General features: G+C 44.7%; 1 protein-coding gene across 15 annotated transcripts in view; it reads right to left on the reverse strand.

The window, feature by feature from the left end:
* The window catches only part of Itpr1 (inositol 1,4,5-trisphosphate receptor type 1), a 338511-nt gene that overhangs the window by 24485 nt on the left and 295119 nt on the right, over positions 1-18907 (reverse strand). For all 15 annotated transcript variants that reach the window (XM_029478979.2, XM_029478989.2, XM_029478987.2 and 12 more), the window contains 6 exons: positions 14898-15062; positions 9911-10106; positions 8267-8359; positions 7066-7205; positions 6444-6609; positions 2471-2631 (listed from right to left, as the gene is read on the reverse strand). In XM_029478979.2, coding sequence (XP_029334839.1) covers positions 2471-2631; positions 6444-6609; positions 7066-7205; positions 8267-8359; positions 9911-10106; positions 14898-15062 — 921 coding nt within the window. The remainder of the gene's footprint in view (positions 1-2470; positions 2632-6443; positions 6610-7065; positions 7206-8266; positions 8360-9910; positions 10107-14897; positions 15063-18907) is intronic.

Genomic DNA, 18907 nt, shown 5'->3' on the forward strand with positions numbered 1-18907 from the left:
GCTGCTCCTCTCTGGCTCCTCTCCCCTTACGTTCCCTCCCTCCAGATCCTTTCCAGAAGCATGCTCTGCTAATCTCTTCCCTTACCCCAGACCATTCCCTGTTGCAAGCAAGTAGTTACAGTGACCAAACAGAATGCCAGATATGGAAGAGCTTTATACGTGGTGAGAGCTACGTACAGTGGGGGTCGGCAGTATTTCTCCTCAGCAGTCACATAACCAGTCTCGTTGCTGTGTGTGCATGTGTGTGTGCGTGACTCACCCATGTGTGCACGGACAGGCCAGAGGCTGACATCAAGCACCTTCTATTGCTCTCTGCCCTCTAAAAAAAGTTTTCTTTTTCTTCCTTTCTATGTGTATGAATGTTTTGCCTGCATGTCTGTATGAGCACCCAACTGGTGCCCGTGGAGGCCAGAAGTGGACATTAAATCCCCTGGTACTGGAATTACAGGTAAGGGTAGCAAGTGTTCTTCTTAACCTCATATCCTACTTTAAAAAATTCATTTATTTATCATCTTTATTGATTTTAATTGTTATGTTTATATTATAAACATAAGTAATAAGTATTATATGTAAATAAGTTATTTACCTATTACATTAACTTTATTACTTTATATATATTTGTTATATTTAATTAGTTAGTTATCTTGTGTATGCACATGGCATATGAATCAGTTTTCTTTCCATCATGTTGGTCTGAGGAATTAAACTCACGTCATCAGGCTTGGCAGCATGTGACTTTCCCCACTGAGCCATCTTGCCACACTCTACACTCCCAATGACCTACTTCCTCCAACTAGGCCCTACTCTGGAAGCCTCGCTGGTTACCTAGACTGGCTGCCTAGTGAGCTTCAGGGATCTGTCTGTCTGCATTTATAGACTTGTGACACCAGGTTTGGCTTTTCCATAGTCACCAGGGATTTCAACCTGGACTCAGAAACTCAGCCCAGCAAGCATTTTGCCCACTGAGCCTTGTCTCCCAGCCCTTGGATGGTAACTGATTAAGTCAAAGTGTTTTGCCTTTTCTGTTAGATTCTTACTACGCAAAGGGTGATTCGCAGATTGGCACCCCAGGGAATCCTTGAAGTGAGTGCTGAGTCAGAATAATACTAAGAAGAGTTCTAAGTGAACTGAAATTTGGGAAACATGTAACTTGTGGTTAATACAGACGGTCATTCACCTTGAGAGGATCTAAGGTCACTTAGGAGACATGCCTCTGGGAGGGAGGGCCTAGACTTGGTTAGCTGAGGTGGGAACACCCATCCTAAATGTGAGTGGCACTGTTCCATGGGCTGGGGTCCCAGGCTGAAGGCAAATGAGAGAGCAGCCGAGAAGCAGCACTCACACTGTGGGCGGTGTGAGCAGATGCCTCTCACTCCTGCCTTCACGCCTCCCTGAAGCCGCTTCTCATCTGGTATCTGGTCACAGCCATGAACCGAGCACCTGATACAAACCCTAAGGATTCAAGATACATATGGTAGTTCCCTCTCCAGGAAGCCTTCGAGCTGGTAGGACTGGGGGGTGCAGGAAGTATTACCACACGACTGTGGCACCGCACGCAGTACAGTTCACTACCCCTTGCTAGCATGGGTGCTGCTGCTTACTGGGACAGACGTGATATGAACATGTTTCTAGGCCTGAAAGTCTTACACACAGAAACCACAGCAGAGCTTGGTTAGGGAAACTCATGGTCAGTTGGAGCACACTGGTTCCTGGCCACTGGGAGGAGGGCAACAATCGTGGAGCCCACTCCTGAGTGAGCCCAGGTTCATCACCCTGCTTTGACAGTCCATGCTTCTTCGCTTTTCCACACCCTCCCCCGCCCCTGCCCTGCACATTCTAACAAATTTGGAAAGCATGTGTTATAAAGGGCAGCTGGCTGGGGACTCTCATAGCACACGTCTTATGATTCCTCAAAGCCCTGTGAGAGAAGAGTTATCTAGAAAACCTACAGCAGCTAACTCTCTGCCTTGCTGGGACACAGAAATATACACTTCCCATCAGCAGGAAGGTTAACCTGGAGCTTAGACTCCCTCATGTGATCCCTTCCATATAATCAGCAGAGCTCCTAGAAGGCTGAGCCCAGAGAAACAAGTCATGCTGAAAACTATACATATTAATTATGGGGTATTTAAAGGACCAATTTTAGTGGGACTGGAGACGTTAAACAAACAAAAACAATGTGGAATACCAAGGAGAGGTAGACTGAGACAGATACTAAGCTGGGAGGTGGAGTTTGAGATAAGATAAGGCAGCCCTGAGTCCATTTTCCCAAAGTCTCAGCCTCCCTTCCTTGAGAACCGGTGGGCAGAGCTGGCGCCAGTTGAACCTCAGGGAACAGAGGTGCACAGAGTACTGAGGTCTCAGCCCATAGGTTTTTGGTATGTGGCTCCTCTACAGGTGCCAGAAACATTGAACCAGAAAGGCAGAGCCGAGGCTGCCGGGGCTGCCTTGCTTTGGGGCCCCTTCTTACCCTGATCATCTCTGCCACGTAACTCTCAGGCCCCGTGTACTCTGTGGAGTCCTTCACTTTCACCAGCACGATGAAGCACAGATAGTGCCACATGTTGTGTTCTTCCTTGATGTGCTCTTCAAAGGTGACAGTCTTATTGTCAAACTTGTCCCTTTCCAAGCCTAAATGAGAGACAGAACACCCCATGAGCCACCATGATACAGCAAAGTCAGCATAGCTTGTTGTCTTGATTAATCTGAAGGCAGTGTTGGAGTCTTTTGGCCTTAAAACCCACTTTCATCATGGTAGGAGGGCACAGGCAGGGAGTCTGACTTACCAGGTTTTATTTGATATTAATGTTTTGTTTTAAAACAGGGTCTCATGTAGCCCAGGCTGGCCTTAAACTCACTATGTAGCCAGGGGGTAACTTTGAACTCCTGGTACTTCTGCTTCAAACTCCCAAGTGCTGGATTTACAGATAGGTAATACCATGTGCAGATCCTAGGGTCTGAAAATCCTGCTTTCTACTGAAGGCCAGGTGCCTTGGCTGCCTCACGGGTGCATGGGAAACCTGCCTTCCAGCTTCTAGGGGAAGAACATGAGGATAGGCTCAGGCCCTGGAGGACATCCGTGATTTTAAACTCCCTTGTCCCAGGTAAATGCCAAAGTGTGGACATGACAAAAAAGAACTTTAAACCAATTTCAGATGCTGGTTGATAACTGTATTTTGTAGAGGCCTGGGCTAGCCATTATGAAATTAGAATTGAGTAAAGGAAATATATTTCAGGCCATTAGTAGGGTTTGGATTCCTCACATTAAAAGAAGGGAGCACAAATATACAGAGTAAGGACAATGATATAGACACGGCAATGCTGAGGTAGAATTAGAGGTAGCCATCTTTTTGTTATCTATATGAAACTAGAGGAACAGATGTAGGTGGATCCGTCTCCATGTCTTTCTATGCACACACAAAGGCATACATACACACCAGCCCATAGATCTACAGCCTAAACCTGGAACAGTGGTCATCAATAGGAATGAACACTTAGATGTTGCCTACTAAATGCCTATTTCACTATGAACAACTTAAGAAATGGCTGATTGTATGGCTGGATCGGAGAAGGCAAAGGTTGGAGACTGGAAATTCTTAAGCTGCCAGAAAAATATACAGTACAAAAAAAAATTATGACAGGACAAAACACAAAAGGCAGCCTGAAGGGTTCTCACTGGCCAAACCCAAGGGAAAATGAGCATCAAGGCAGAACCTGATACAATGGCACATCACCATAGTTGGGAGGCTGAGGCAGGAGGACCACAAGTTCAAGGCCAGCTTACGCTAACTCAAAATTAAGGTAAGATGTTATGCCAAACTTAATGAACTGAATAAATAAATATGGGAAATAATTTCTGAGGCAAGAATCATTAGGGGATACTAAAGCTGGGGCTGAATGTGCAAAGGGAGGAACACCAAGGTTACTTACAAGGTTTCCAAGTGAGAAACATACCAAATATGTCCTTATCCAAGAGAACAGAGTGAGTATCGGCAGCTGTATACTTTAAGCTATGGCTTAATGTTTCCCTGGTGTGGCATACTGAGACGGTGAGAAAATATGTCTTCAATATTCGTATACAAATGTATAAGCTTAGCTCTACTAGAAGGGACCTTCAGAGAAACTCAAATCAAAGGATTTCCTACTAAACAAGTGCCTTATGTCCTTCACAAATGCCTGTGGAGGGGCTGAAGAGATGGCTCAGTGGTGAAGAACACTGGCTGTTTCTCCAGAGGTCATGAGTTGAATTCTCAGCAACCATGTGGTAGCTCACAACCATCTGTAATAGAGTCTGATGCCCTTTCTGGTGTACAGACAAACATGTGGATCAAGCACTCCTATACACAAATAAACAAATCTTTAAATTAAAAAAAAAAAAAAAGCCCATGGAGTTAAGAGGAGCCCAAATGTAGGATGTCACATGGCCTGGGACTTTCTAAAGGCACTAGTGGAATGAAGGGTGAGTTTTTAAAATTAGATAGACAGATAGCCTTGTCTTAAATTTCCCAGCAACTATACTGCAATCATGTAAGAGAATGTTCTTGCCAGCAGCAAATACATACTGAAATGTTGAAGATCAACAGGGCATCGTGTCAGCCACTGACACTGAATCGGTTCAGAAAAACTGTGTGTGTGTGTGTGTGTGTGTGTGTGTGTGTGTGTGTGTGTAGAAAGTAAAGGAAAGGGAAGCCAGTATTAAAATTAAAATTAGGGGAATCTTAGGAGCTGGGAGCAACTCTTTGTACTAATTCTATGACTTTTCTGTCACTAAAATTACAGCAAAATAAAAAGCTTAAAAACTAGGTCTTAAAGAGGCTAAAAATTAAAGAATTTAGATGTTTAAAACAAAGTTTCCCTTTTTTAGTATCCATATTGGGAAGGAATTCATAAATTTAGTAACCATATTCTGAATAATCCTGATATGATTACTCAGCTTCCAGATTCCCACATGATTAGTTTGCATTTACATACATTTTCCTATAGTAATACTTTTAGAGACTTTTTTGGTACCTCATGAAACTATTTTTATTTTGGTTTTTGAGACAGGGTGTCATGTAGCAAAGGCTGGCCTCAAACCCATAGTCCTCCTGGCCCAGCCTCCTCCTGAGTGTTGAAATTGCAGGTGTGAGCACTTGTTTCCTGCAGCAGTTCCTACTTAGCCTGCAGCGTGAAGGGGTTGGGGGTGGGAGTGGCTATGTCAGGAGCTTATCCAAGTCCTCACTCCTAATTCTCACAGGGATGCAGAGAGGTGCACGGGGACACCACCCACGTTACAGGTGGAGAAGATGGCTCGGTGAATGTAAATGACTGAGCGCAGGTGCATGGCCAGTCAGCAGCTGAGGCTGGTCCAGAAGCAAGGGCTGATGTACCTAGTCCAAGCCTTTAATTTTCACCTGACTGTAAGAGACCTCTTTCTTTCTTTTAAAAAATAAAACAAAAAATCTATCTATCTATCTATCTATCTATCTATCTATCTATCTATCTATCTATCTATCTACCTACCTACCTACCTATCTACCTATTTCTTGAGATAGGGTCTCACCATGTACCCTTGGCTGTCCTGGAACTAGCTATGTAGACCAAGTTGGCCTCAAAGTCAGAGATCTATCTGCCTCTGCTTCCTGAGTGCTTGGATTAAAATACAATTATACCATCCGTGTGCCCCCTCAAACTCATGGTGAGCATATGCATATGTATATAAATACAACCTACTGAGTCCATTAGTGTTGCCTGCATATATGTGTATCTGAGTGCAGGTGCCTATGGAGACCGGAGACTTGAGTTCCAGGGTGATGTGAGCCATTGCTTGACATGGGCGCTGGGAGTTGAATCTGGGTTATGTGCAGGAACAGAGCATGCACTTAACCTCTGTGCTATCTCTCCAGCCCTCCTCTCTCTCTTGTCGTTGAGAAAGGTTTTTACTAGATAGCTCAGGTCCAAGTTGGCATTGACCTCACAGCAATCGTCCTGCCTCAGCTTCCCAAGTGTTCTGATTACAGATGGGTGCTGCTGTGTCCAGCTCTAATGGAATTTTCCATTGCAGCCTGATCCTGCCAGTGGAGAAGACATTTTCAGGCTGTTGCTGGATAACAACTTTCCTTCCTAGTCTACTCAGGACTGGACCAGGGGACTTTCAGGATGACGCGAGATACTTTTTTTTCTTACACGTGTGGCGACATTTCTACTCTTTAGAACTTAATTCCGAAAGGCAAACCAGTAACTACTGCACAGAGTTTATTGGCTTTCGAGATACTTCCTGGGTGGGTGGGTGGGGGAAGCCACATAGAAGCCTGCTGTTTGCCAAGAGAGGGCAGGGATGGGACTGCACAATGTGACTGCCTCAGTGCAGTGTCTGTTATGTACCCACTCCATTGCCACGTGGCCATGTGCTCAGCCACGCTGGCCAGTGGCCTGTGGCCTGCCCCAGTGGGACAGACACTCACCGCAGATGAAGCACGTGGTTTTTAAGATCTCCTCCTTCTTTTGCTTCTCACTCCTCAGGTCAGCAAAGGTGTCGATGATGACCCCAAAAATCAGGTTCAGGACGATGATGATGACCATGAAGAAGAAGAGGAGGTCGTAGATCACCCTTGCAGCAAACAGAGGCTCCTGGAGATGAGAGATGGTGCTCTCAGGCAGGGCCCGCACTGCCCTTTGCTCTTCAGAGGTCAGAGTCCAGCTCCAGCTGGACAGCTGTCCACTTTGACAGGACTTACACTGAGCATCAAACTTTAAAACTCCCAACCAAGTCTCCTTTTAATCCCCTGGCTCTATACTGGGAGTGCTTCAACGGCTGTGGGAAACACAACTAGGAAGATTCTGTCAGTATGTTGGCCAGACCTAATATTAGACAAACCTGTGTCTAAGGAGTTGCCCTGGGGCCTCAACATGCCTTAGTGGGGTCTTGAGGGAAGGGACTCTGGCTGGGTTCTGCACAATGGCTTGTCACACTCCCAGCTCATGTTCCAGACCTGACAGCTTACACTCAGCATCACCACCGAGCACCCCCGCTGCCTGCCCCCACAAGCCCCTGTGCCCCCTCTTTTTCCCTTGAGATCGGTTTACCTCTTTGGATGGCTTCCTGAGCACGTCTCCTACCCCTCCCCCACTCCGCAGCCCGTGACTCAGAACAGTGACGATGCACATGAGCAGGGTCTCACACGTGTGTTCCTTATCCTGTTCTGTTTCTTCTGCAGGGAGCAGCTCTGTGAGCAGGGCGAGTAATAACACAGTTAAGACAGGAGAGGGGAAAGAAACACTGTGATTCCCCAGTGATGCTTCCCAAATGCCATCTCTCCAGCTGGCAGCCCATGGAATAAAATTAAGCAGTTGCGAGTCAGATATGTGCTGTCGGGAGTCAAACAGGGCTGTTCCCACTTTAAACCTTTAACTGAAAACTTCTCAAGCTAAGCCACTACTGTCCTTCCTCTATGGAGCTTCAGATATCTCCTATTGTTTGACCATGTTACACTATAGTCCTACCTACAAACAGAATAGTCTTTGGCCTAGGCTGGGAACAAGGCATCTTGCTTCTCAGGTGAGGTTTCTGCCAGGTACCCACTGGGTATGCTCAGAGGACAGAAACAGGTCTTTGGCTTCCCATTAGAGGCCGTTTATCCCACTTTGCAGCCTGTCTTGCTACCTTCTCACTGGGCTGCTAAAGATCTCTCTTATCTATTGATTTTGTACTCCTGGCAGGACCTCACACAGATTAGGCAAGTGCTCTCCCACTGAGGTACAGTCCAGCAGCTTCTGGGGCTCTGTAACTTTCACTTGCTTAGCCTGACACAGATCCATAGAGACCGGTCCTTTTCTGGAACCATCTCTTGCTGCTCTCCTTGCACATGCCTGTTATCTCTCTGAAGGACTTTTATCACTGAATGCCTTTCTCCCCTCCTTAGCCTGAGAGTCCTTAGTTTGAGTCGCAGCACCTTTACCACAATACTCTGCTGGCTGCCAGTCTTCTGAATGGCACCCTTACTGAAGCAGCATTTGGTTATGTGAACTCTCGTTTACTCCACCATCCTCCCCTCCCATGCTGTCTCCACTCAAATATTGGCTGCCTCAAGTCAGTAGCTTGCTTCATCATATGTGGCTTCCTTTTCTGTTCATCCCCACAATCCCAACTAACTTCTCCCTTTCGTTGTTAGCCTCACTCCTAAGCAGTAGTTCGGCTTTCTTTAATCTGCTTCCAATACCACCTGCCTCACGCACTTCACTGAAGGTGTCTGATAGTCACCTGGGGCTGGTGGCCATGTGGTCCTACCTTCTTTGGGTGCAGGAGAGGTGCAGTTCTCCCCCGTCTCTACCCTGCACACATCAGAGTACAGGAAATCGTTGGCCAAACTCTCGCCAGTTTCTGGGATAGAGAAGGGAGTTTTGACGAACAATCTGGCAGCATATGGTTAAAATGTTTGAAGTCCCTAGTTCACGGCTGATTAAACAACCCTTTACATAAATAACACCCTCCAATACTGCATATAAATTCAAAGCACAGATGCAATTTACACTCTTATTTGGTGAGCTGGATGGGAAAAAAGCCAGAAATGTCAAGTTCTGTAGGCTTACTAACAGTATCACACTTAAATAGCACCTCTCCGGCTTTAAAGACAAACAGCTCAAACTCGAAGACAAATACTACTGGGTGTACAGATTCCATCAAGATCTGGAACTTGGGCATGAATGGAACCCCAAGGCCCAAGCTGGCTCAGTTTAGAATAAGAAGGTAGGTGATACTAAGTGCCACTTGGTGTCAACTGAAGGTTGAATGAACTTTTACAGCAAGTTGCACAGTTGCGGGAGAAGGCGGCCAAGCTTGGTGTGGCATAGAAGGTCTAGTTTGTCCCCAGGATTCAGGCAGCCTGACTCCTTGTAACCAGGTACTTTTCATTAAGGACTGACAGCTCTTCTGGGAAAGAATGCTTTGGCATCATCTAAAAATGACCAAAGCAATTGGTCGCTGTTTATCATTTACCAACAGGAAATCACTTCCAGTTTTGTTATATACAGGAGGTCACTGTAAAATTCACACTTTTTTTTTTAAATAAAGTTTCAAGGATAGCCACCTCAAACAATGTGGGGTGCTTGTCTTTCTACATTAAATATACAGATACCCAAGTGTGGTATATGTATGGATGTAATCCTAGTACGTGGGTGGTAGAGGCAGGAAGAGGAGGAGCTCAAAGTCTTCTCTGGCTACATGGTGAGTTTCAGCCTGGGCTATAAGATGCTCTGTCTCACAAAGCTCCAAACACAAAACAATACAGTGATATAAGTCTTAATTTAAGGTATGATCTTACTACTATTATTCTGTATTTTCTCATGTTATCAGTGTTTGTCCATAAAGGCTTATAAGGATGCACTCTCTGTGTGGGGTACTCCACCCCACAGATGTGGGCCATCGTCCAGTGCAGTGCCCTGTTATATTTGGATTGCTCCCAACTTCAAATTGCAGTGAACATTTTCCTAGACATGTCTGCTTTTGCACACACTCAGCAGGTTTTCCCCAGAAGTTACCAGAAGTAGGTTCAAGGGGATACTTTCACTTTATACAGTCAAAATGCTTTGTGAAAAAGTTGTGCTGGTTGAAAATATGGCATTAGTAAGTTAGCCCTTTTCTGTGTATTTTTGAGACGGAACCTTGCTATATGTGGCCCAGGCTGGCTTCTACACCAATCTCGGCCTCTTGAGAGTTTGGATCAGAGTGTGTGTGAACACATGTGGCTTTGTGGTCACTGGCCCTCGAAACACAGTATTCAGCATTACCCTTTGAATAACATGACAATGACATTTGTGTTCATACTTTGTATTCTGGTGTTAGAGACACAGTTGCCTGCTAAGGTCACGTATTTACTCTAGTCTGGTTATAATTGTGTTAACGCTGAAAAAGACAAGAGGACCCCAAACCCACCTGGGACAGCTGTTTCATTGGGCAACCTATCTACTTCCAAGATAAAGTCATCCTTGAAGAACAGATAGCCCACAATCGAGAACAGGTAAACCAGGATCAGAGCCAGGACCGCTGTCAAGATGATGGACCGTCCATTGCGGGTGACACTTTTAATGACATTAAGCAAAGTCTCCTCTCTGTACACTAAATCAAAAAGCTTCAAAAAACAAGACGATAGAAGAGTTGTTAAGGGATTTGGTTTATATCAGCATCATTTACTCTCCTGGAAACTCAGAATCATTCTATAATTTTAACACGTAACATGTTGCCTGTCTTCACAGTGAGAACTAGGATGGTAAAAAGGAAGAAAAATAAACACAGAAGAGGGGGTGGCAATCAGTACCAACTTCAAACCACACACAAAACAGGTTAGAGGTTCCAGAAATAGAAATAGGAGTTTCAGAGAGCGAGGCGGAAGAAAGTACCGAGGGTCTTGGAACCCATCCATTTAGCATCTAATTTCTGAGCTTCTCCAAAGGGCTAGGAACTCTGGTATCTGTCTGCCTCTAGGAAGGCCATTATCTAGTTGTGAAAGGCAGGCATGTTGTAATGGTTTTCAAAGGGTTCTCATGACCCTTTGGCAAGCTTCTATCTCCAGTAATATTTACATTATGATTCACAATTTCAGTTATGAGATAGCAACAAAAATAATTTTATAGCTGGAGGGGTCACCACAACCTGTATTAAAGGGTCTCAGCATTAGGAGGGTTGAGAACCACTTAGCTGGTACAAGCTGCAAGATCTCTGGACTGCTGAGGTCCATATCTCAGCTCAGTTACTGAGAGCCAGTGGGATCCTGGGCTTTGTTCTGTCCCTAGTCCCTAGTCTCAGTTTCCACATATGCAGACCCCAAGATGGAGAGTTAACAAGAAGACTAATCAATCATTATATATACAGTGCTTAGCACACAGGCATACATACATACTGTGCAAGTACAGTAACTGGTAATCACCAGCTTCCTGATGAAGACACTGGAGCAAAGCCACACAGTGTGGTTGAAGGATGTCCATAGTGGAGACATACCAGGAAGCCTTACCCTTTATCCTCCTCCCCTAGTATAGGAATGACCCCTAAAGGCCACACTGGGTTCATAGGTCAGTCCTAACCCCTAGCTTGCAGGAAGTGGGCTTCATGAGAAAGGCAGGATCCCTGAAGGTACACATGGACATTAGAGGATGACAGGTAGAGAGATTTCCATGAAGTACAGGCAACTGTTTGGCTGGGGAGCCACTAGGGGAAAGCTCTGGAGTAACTCTTGGACTTAGTTAGAAACTTTGAGTATTATTTTTAAGATGGAGGTCTCTTTATGTTGCCCACACTGGCAGCAAACTTTTAACTCTCCTGCCTCAGCTTCAGCTTCTTAATCATCTAGTGTTATAGGCACATGCTGCCCAACCTGGCTGAAGGCTAGTGTTGTTTGTTTGTGTTTTAATTAATGTTGCCTCTGTTCCCATGTCTAGGCAGCTCTGAAAGGCTTGGTCTTCATTGTGGCTTTAGCTAACTGCACAGTGAAGATGGTTATGGGGAAAGCAGGTGGGCTCTCCACTTTGCTTTTGAATTACAGCGAGATGCCGAATGAGCCTCTGTGGACCTCCATCTCCTCATCTGTAAAATGAGTGCACAGAGCTGGTCTCTTCAATGTCTTCCAGTTTAGTACTGTATATCTGAGGCCATTTTCTGGCCAATTAGCTTTTCTCCCATCTGTATCCTGAAACCAGTTTCCTAGAGGGTACTGGGCAAAGTAGGATCCTTCAAAGGAAGCAAGGATGTGGCATTTAACCCACAAAAGAAAGTAAAAGGCTGTGTTGCTTTAACATTGGTTAAATATTTCCTAGCAACTCAGTCTGAAGTCCTAAGAGCAAATCACACAGTGAACAAAGGGTACTTGTCTTCTGTGAGCAGGAGGCGCCGAATCAACAGGTCAAACCAGGAAAGACCCTCTTACGGTGTTTAGAAAATAATTTTAAAATTTAAACAATAAAATATAGCATATATTCTATATTTTTACTTATAATATATATAAATATATTCTATATTTTTACTTAGAAAAAATATTTTTTCTAAGTAAAAATTGACCTTGGAAAAGATAGAATATAAAGGAAAAAACCTAATAATTCCATTCCATCATCTATAGACATCCACATATTATTCCTTTTAAAAATGGAATGTATAGATATTATTAATAAATACCATAATACTGACTTATAGCCACTCCTGGACATTTCATGTCATGTCAAAATGATCTCCTAGTGTTATTTAGAAACACATACACTTAACATAGCCAGTATCATGTTTGTGACTAGTCAACATGTTTTCAATTGTCTTATCAGTGCTTCTGTGATGAATACCTCTGGATATGCTTGTATACACATCTGTCTACTTAGGGCTTTCTGACTAATTTCCAGAAACAGAAATCTGTAATTCCTGTTATAATAGAAGAGTACTGCCTATAGCCATCAAGTATGCTGTCTCAATTTATATTTGCAATTACTAGCAATTTAGACCCACTGTGTCCCTATGGCCACCAGACCAGGAATGAGTGTGCTGTTTAACCTTTCTCAGGCGACAGGTTAAACTCAGAGAGTGTGGGCGTTCTAATGAGCTTGCCTTCGCTCAGCACTCAGGGATGAACCTGTCTCTGCGTTCAGTGACCATCTGGGGCCCTCATCCTGTCAGCTGCTGTTTAGGAACTTTGTACATTTTCATCTCCGCTGTTAATATTTTCTTAAGAATACAACTGGAATGCAGGCTTGAGGCCAGGTCCAGATGCTTCCTGGGGGCCATAACCTTAGGCCAAGGGATTACTGTTCCTTCCTCCTAGATAGCTAAAGCCAAAGGAGCTCTGATCACCCAGGGGACTCCTCTAGATTTCTCTGTAGGAAGTCAGTCTCTCTCTCTCTGTCTCTCTCTCTGAAAACTCAGGTTTGTTTTGAACATGGGAGGCTTTCTTTCTTTGTGGGAGTATTGGGTTTTGAGTTCTCATCAGACACAATCAGTACTTCTTTGGACAAGAACAGGATCCCACAGGCAAGTCAAGGCTCAGGAAGCCCCTGGATGCACACGAGAGTGGCTTTCACCCTGATCTAGACTGACAGCACTGTGCTTCCGTGACAGGAGGGCTCTGGAAGCCCAGGTGTGAACTGCAGCATGGGACGCTGCTCTCACAGAGGTATGGCCTGCCCATGATTGGGAGGAATGACATTTGGGTCTGGAAGATCAAGTGACTGTGTGATTCAGGACACAAGTTACTTAACTGCACCATGCGTCACGGTCCTCAGCTGCGACCTGAAGACATCATCTCCCTCAAAAGGTGGGTGAGAGTGTGGGAGCAGAGAGTTAGCTGCTACCGGTTTGCCTCTGTCTCATTGATGGGAAGGCTGTGAGGTAAGGAGTGTGGGTCTCACCTCACACTGTCCCTTGCATTTAGGAAAGGCCCTGGCTACCTCCAAAAAATAACTCAAAAAAACAAAGAAGCAGAATGGAAATGAAGAAGAAAGGAAGCAAGATCAACAGGAAGGAGAGCAGCAAGGAAAGCCACACCCAGCAGGGGGAGAGGGCACAGGTCAAAGGGCACAAAGGGAGAGATCCTACCTCAAAACAAAACAAACAAACACACACTCAGGGACACAAGAGACAATCCCTGACCTCTGCCACTCTCCCCAGGGAGAGTGCACTGGTGGATGTAGGTCTCCTTGACTCACGTGCTAACTTCTGTCCAGGGATGTTCATGCACGATACAGAACAGTTCCAGAATAGGCTCCAGAATGGCTCTAAAGATTTCTGATGCAGAATGACCAAAATAGGCCACATAATAGCACTCACAAGTACATCCTGCCACCCCTTTGCTTAAAAGTTCAAAGTACAGCCAGCCAGATTCTGAAACTAGAGAAAATAATCCATTCCGTTTAGCCCGCCAACATCTCTCACTAATGGAATGAGCTAATCCTGGTGAATTCTTTATCTTTTTTTTTTTTTTTTTTTGTGGCATGGAGAACAGAGGATGATAAAGATAAGACTAGGGAGCTGTCCCGTGGCTATGCTTGCTTAGGATGCTGACATGAACAGTTACATGTGATCCATACAGTATCCCTGCAAGGAAAACCTTCTCAACTTGTAAGGAAGGAAGGAAACGAGACAGACAAAAGCAGCTTAGAAACCATACGTCGGTTTTCCTTAAGGACGTTTCACGATCCCTATTGTCTAAATCCTTTCATTCCTTTCCTTTCCTTCCATTTCCCTACCCCCTCTTATTTTGAGGCCTTGGGTATTTTTTTTTTTTTTTGATCTTCATATTTTTATATTTCTTGTGTTTGCACCATAAAAGTTTATGCTTCTTGCCATGTTATGTAGGTGCCCTGAAATTTCTTATCCCCAATTTTATAGATCTAGGTTTCTTTTGACTTTGGCACAGAAAATCATTATTTGGTTTGTAACTTAATCTGCTCCCCAGAAAGGGACAGAACCAACTCACTAACTGTCAAGGTCTTAACAACTTGGCTCTATGGGAACAAAATCACTTTTACTTAGCAAGCTCACTGTCCTGGGTCTTGAGGCTTTGCAAGTTGCTCTTACTTTGGTCCTGGCATGTTTGCCTTGAGAAACAGATCCCAGAGGACTGTAGGTGACAGTGTCAAACATATGCCTCTTGGCAAGTGCTTCCCGAGTGAGAGAAATGGACACATATGTAGGAAACATCTGAACTGCAGAGGCACCTCTTCTATGAGTGGAAACTACAGATGTGCCACATACAGGACATGATGAGATCCTGCACTGCCAGGTTCCCTGGAGCTGCCCTGTTTCCTATGTCATTTTCCTCTCAGATCCTCCCAAGACCAGATGCAGTTGGAGTTTTATATTATAGGACCAGGCCCAGTAGCTGTGATTAGAAGGTGGGGGGTCTGTGATAAGAGATGACACAGTTCTCCAGATGTGAACCCCTGGTACTCACCAGCAAGCTATAGAAGAATTCATGTACGAAGAGGCCCATGGCACAGATGAGTAGATACAGCAAATGATAGAGGAACTCCACATCCAGAACCATGGCCCGGTAGCCTCTGGTGAAGGTCCCACAGTTGCCCACAAAGCTCATCAGGAAGATGATTTTATTGCAGACCTGAGAACAGAAGGTGGTGGGAAGAGTCAGATGACAGAGACCATGCTCAACTAGGCGTGAGAACCTGAGAGGAGCCTTAGCAGCGAGTGCCCACCAAGGTCTCTCAGAACTGTCCTGTGACTCTAAGTCATTCCAGTACTTTGCTTTTCAGGCATAATACAAATTACACGGTAGTCAAATCATTTCAAGTGTACCAGCAATCAAGCAGCACTTGTGTACGGCAAAAACAAAATTAACACATACTGAAATGATGGTTTTCGAAATGAACCATTTCTAACATTCTTATATGAGTCAGTCAGATACACAAGTCACCCCTCTCTGTGAACTCTGTGATCAGCATGCTTAAAGCTCGTTATCTAAGCTGGCTCCATTCCAGACACTACAGGGGCTGAGCTTAATGAGAAGTGGACACGTCTCAACTTTCTTTGCTTCTGCAGTCACAAGTAAGATGAACATTTTCTTAAGAAACAAAAATAGGGTTTTGCCAGGATGAGCTCTTTGTCCTGTACTTCTTTCAGGGAACGATTTCTGACCTTCCCATGGGGGATCCACCCCTTTTCAAGAACCAGTTCCCGAGGACGGGAAGGAGCTTCATCCGGCCAATCACAACATTATATTCTTCTGGATATAATAATTGTTCAAGAATTGTCATGTGACCAAATGAGCCAATAAAACCCAGGAGGCATCCCCCCCCCCCCGGGATTATAGCAAAAGACAATTTTGTTTTTTTCTACTTACCTTGAACCTGAAGGGAATATGAGTTTAGGGCTACTGTCCTCTTCTTACCCCACCATGGGTCATAAAATCATAAATATTCAGTAGACACAGAGCCAAACTAAGGGACAAAAGAATTGGGCCCTCATGCCACTGCTTAAGCCCCCATATTCAGCTATACCTGAAGCCAGGCTCTTGCTTTCTATGTCAAAATGAACCAATGCATTTCCACTCTGCTTCAGCTAGTGTAGGTTTCCTGACACCTACTATTGAAGGGGCCCTGACTTACCTACTAGATAATACATTTGTATGTGAACATACACCCCCTGCCTGGAAATCCATCTCCATTAACAGGCTGACAGAAAAGCTGGAGAGAAGACTCTGAATACACTTGGGGAAACCATCTTCTGCTTCTCTAGTTCCCTTGGCACCAGGCACACAGACATCCTGCCAGCTAATCTGCAGGCCAGTGTAAGCCAACTCCTTCACAATCAGATAAGGGAGGTCACCAACACGGACAGAGAACCTCCAGCTTTCTCAAGAACCCTCAACATTCAATCGGCCAGGTTTCCCCTGAGTTCTGACCCTGTGGGTGAGAGTCCCTCACAGGGTAGCAGAGCATAACTGACTCTGGATGGAGGTTTAGAGAGAGGGGTTTGGAGAAACGAGAGATGATCATAGTCCAGTTGACACCACAGAACCTCTTACACACCCAAGTTCTAAAAATCTGAACAGGCCAACAGTCCACTTCAACCTACTCGCTCTCCTCTTTAACATTCACTGCCTCTGAAGCAAGTATCTCCTGTTTGTGGACTCAGTCTATTGCCCCTACTCCTCACTGACTGTTTGACCAGCTTTTGATCTAGCTTCCTGCCCTACCTCTAAGGGATGCTGTCAGTATATACCATGTCTTATGTTCTGAGCACATCCATTTTGCTTCCTCTAGCAGGAGACTCGTGAGCCTGTCCTAACCCTAACCCCAAGTGAGCCATCCTTTTGATAGCACCCTAGCCTCTTCCCCTAGCCTTCACCTGTTTGTTCAGCCACTCTTCCTTATCCCATACACACCAAATGGTATGTCTTGCTAAAACAAAACAAAACAAAACAAAACAAAACAAAACAAAACAAAACTCTAAGTGACTATGATAGCTGTCCTGGCCTCCTTAGCTAATGTATTAAAAATAGCAATTGTTCAACTTGAGTCTTCCTTGAAAATGGTCTTTGTTAAAGATGTGTTGTTTGTGGAATGATCAAAGGACAGAACAAAAAGAAACAGATAGTCACACATTCTGAGGAACTAATATCTTTTCTTTCCATCCATCTGTCCTGTCTGTCATCTGATTATCCTATGTTCCCTCTGAAACAACTTCTCAGAGCACACAACACCTATGCCACTGTCTCTAGAACTCTCTCTCTCTCTTTGCCATTGTGCCCATGCTTCGATAATTGTAAGAGCTAATAGAAATGGCATGTTGTGCCATCTCAGGCATTATAAGTGAACAATGTGAATGTATTGTTGCATCATTTCATTTTAGATGGAGGCCATAGTATTGCCCCAGCCACCCATGATTGGAAACTTAGAGTTAAATTGGTATTTTTTACACTAGGGAGATGGCTCAGTTGTTAACATGCTTCCTGTGTAAGCCTGAGTTTGATCACCAGAACCCATGTTAAAAAAAAAAATCCTGTGTGGTGGTGTAGACTTGCTATCTCCGTACAGGGGAGGCAGTGGGGAGGCAGTGACAGGGAAGCCCTTGGTGCTTGTGAGCCTAGCCAACTCAGCAAGCCTTAAGCCAGTGAGAGACCTGTCTCAAATAAGAAGGTGGATGGCTCCTGAGTAAAGACACTAAAGTTGACATTTGGCCTGCCTACACACTGGCACAAACACAAGTACACACGTGAACTGCAGCCTCTAGACCCAGGTGGCTTGAATGAAAATAGCCCCCACACCCCAGGCTCGTGTGTTTCAATACTTGACCCCAATTGGTAGACTAATTGGGAAAGATTAGGAAGTGTGACCTTGTAGGACGAAGTTCATCACATGGTGGTGGGCTGGGGGTGGGAAGAGGAGCTGAGGTTTCAAAAGGACAAGAGCCATTCACAATTTGCTCTCTCTGCCTCCTGCTTGTTCAAGATATGAACTCTCAGATGTTCCTGCTGCCGAGCCTTTGGTTCCCCCATTAATTGACTTGAGCCCCTGAAAGTCCAATTAAATGCTTTATAAATTGCCTTTGCCTTGGTATTTTGTCACAGCAACAGAAAGGCAACTAATACACAAAATAAATTTATTCCTTTCATTGTCCACCCAGTTAAGACAATAATACTTCTTTGCTTGAAGAAAAAAACCTCATCATTGTTTGCTCTGCCTTTTTGCCTACCCCATGGTGTTCTTTCCTTCATCACTGAGACACCTGCAGCTTGTTTCTTATGTCTACACTATGACTCAGCCTTACCACACCTGATCAAAAGCGCTGGCAGAGCCCCAAGGGCCTCTCTGACTACAGTACCTCCCACCCCAGTCTACATAACATGGATGAATGAATTTTCTAGGATGTCTTTGAAAAGATCATCTTGGCTCAAAACACTGCAAACATTTACCAAGGCGAACAGTGTACCCCCCCTGCATCAGTCTCACTGACTCGTCAGCAAAGCTACAGGCATGTGGGAAACATGGCCACGAAGGTTCCCTTTCTCAGAGATTTGGGCTTATTCTTTAAGTCTTTATTGCAGCTACAACACTTTTAATGGATTTTTGCCATTGACCCTCTATTTTAATTCCTCACCCAACATTTACCACCATGGAATGATGTTCTGGAAACACATGCAAATCTGGAGGAAGACATTCAATGAACTTACCCCAGAGTTCAGTCTTCCAGGATTAGTCCCCTCCCTAACACGGCTCTCTGGTCTATTGCTCCACTTAGGCCTATGAAGCCTAAGACAAGCAAAATGCTTTCCTGAGTCTTGCACTTCCTGGCCTCACCTTTTCTATTCTTTCATGTACAGTTTCATAAGGTGTGGTGGCAAATGCTTGTAATTTTTATCACTCTGGAAGGCTGAGGCAGGAAGATCATGAATTGGAGGTCAGCATGGGCTACATAGTCAATGTAAGATCAGCTTGGGACACAGAG

Source organism: Mus caroli, unplaced genomic scaffold, assembly GCF_978045245.1.
Source record: "Mus caroli unplaced genomic scaffold, Mus_caroli_1 scaffold_7, whole genome shotgun sequence".
NCBI classification, from domain to species: Eukaryota; Metazoa; Chordata; class Mammalia; order Rodentia; family Muridae; genus Mus; species Mus caroli.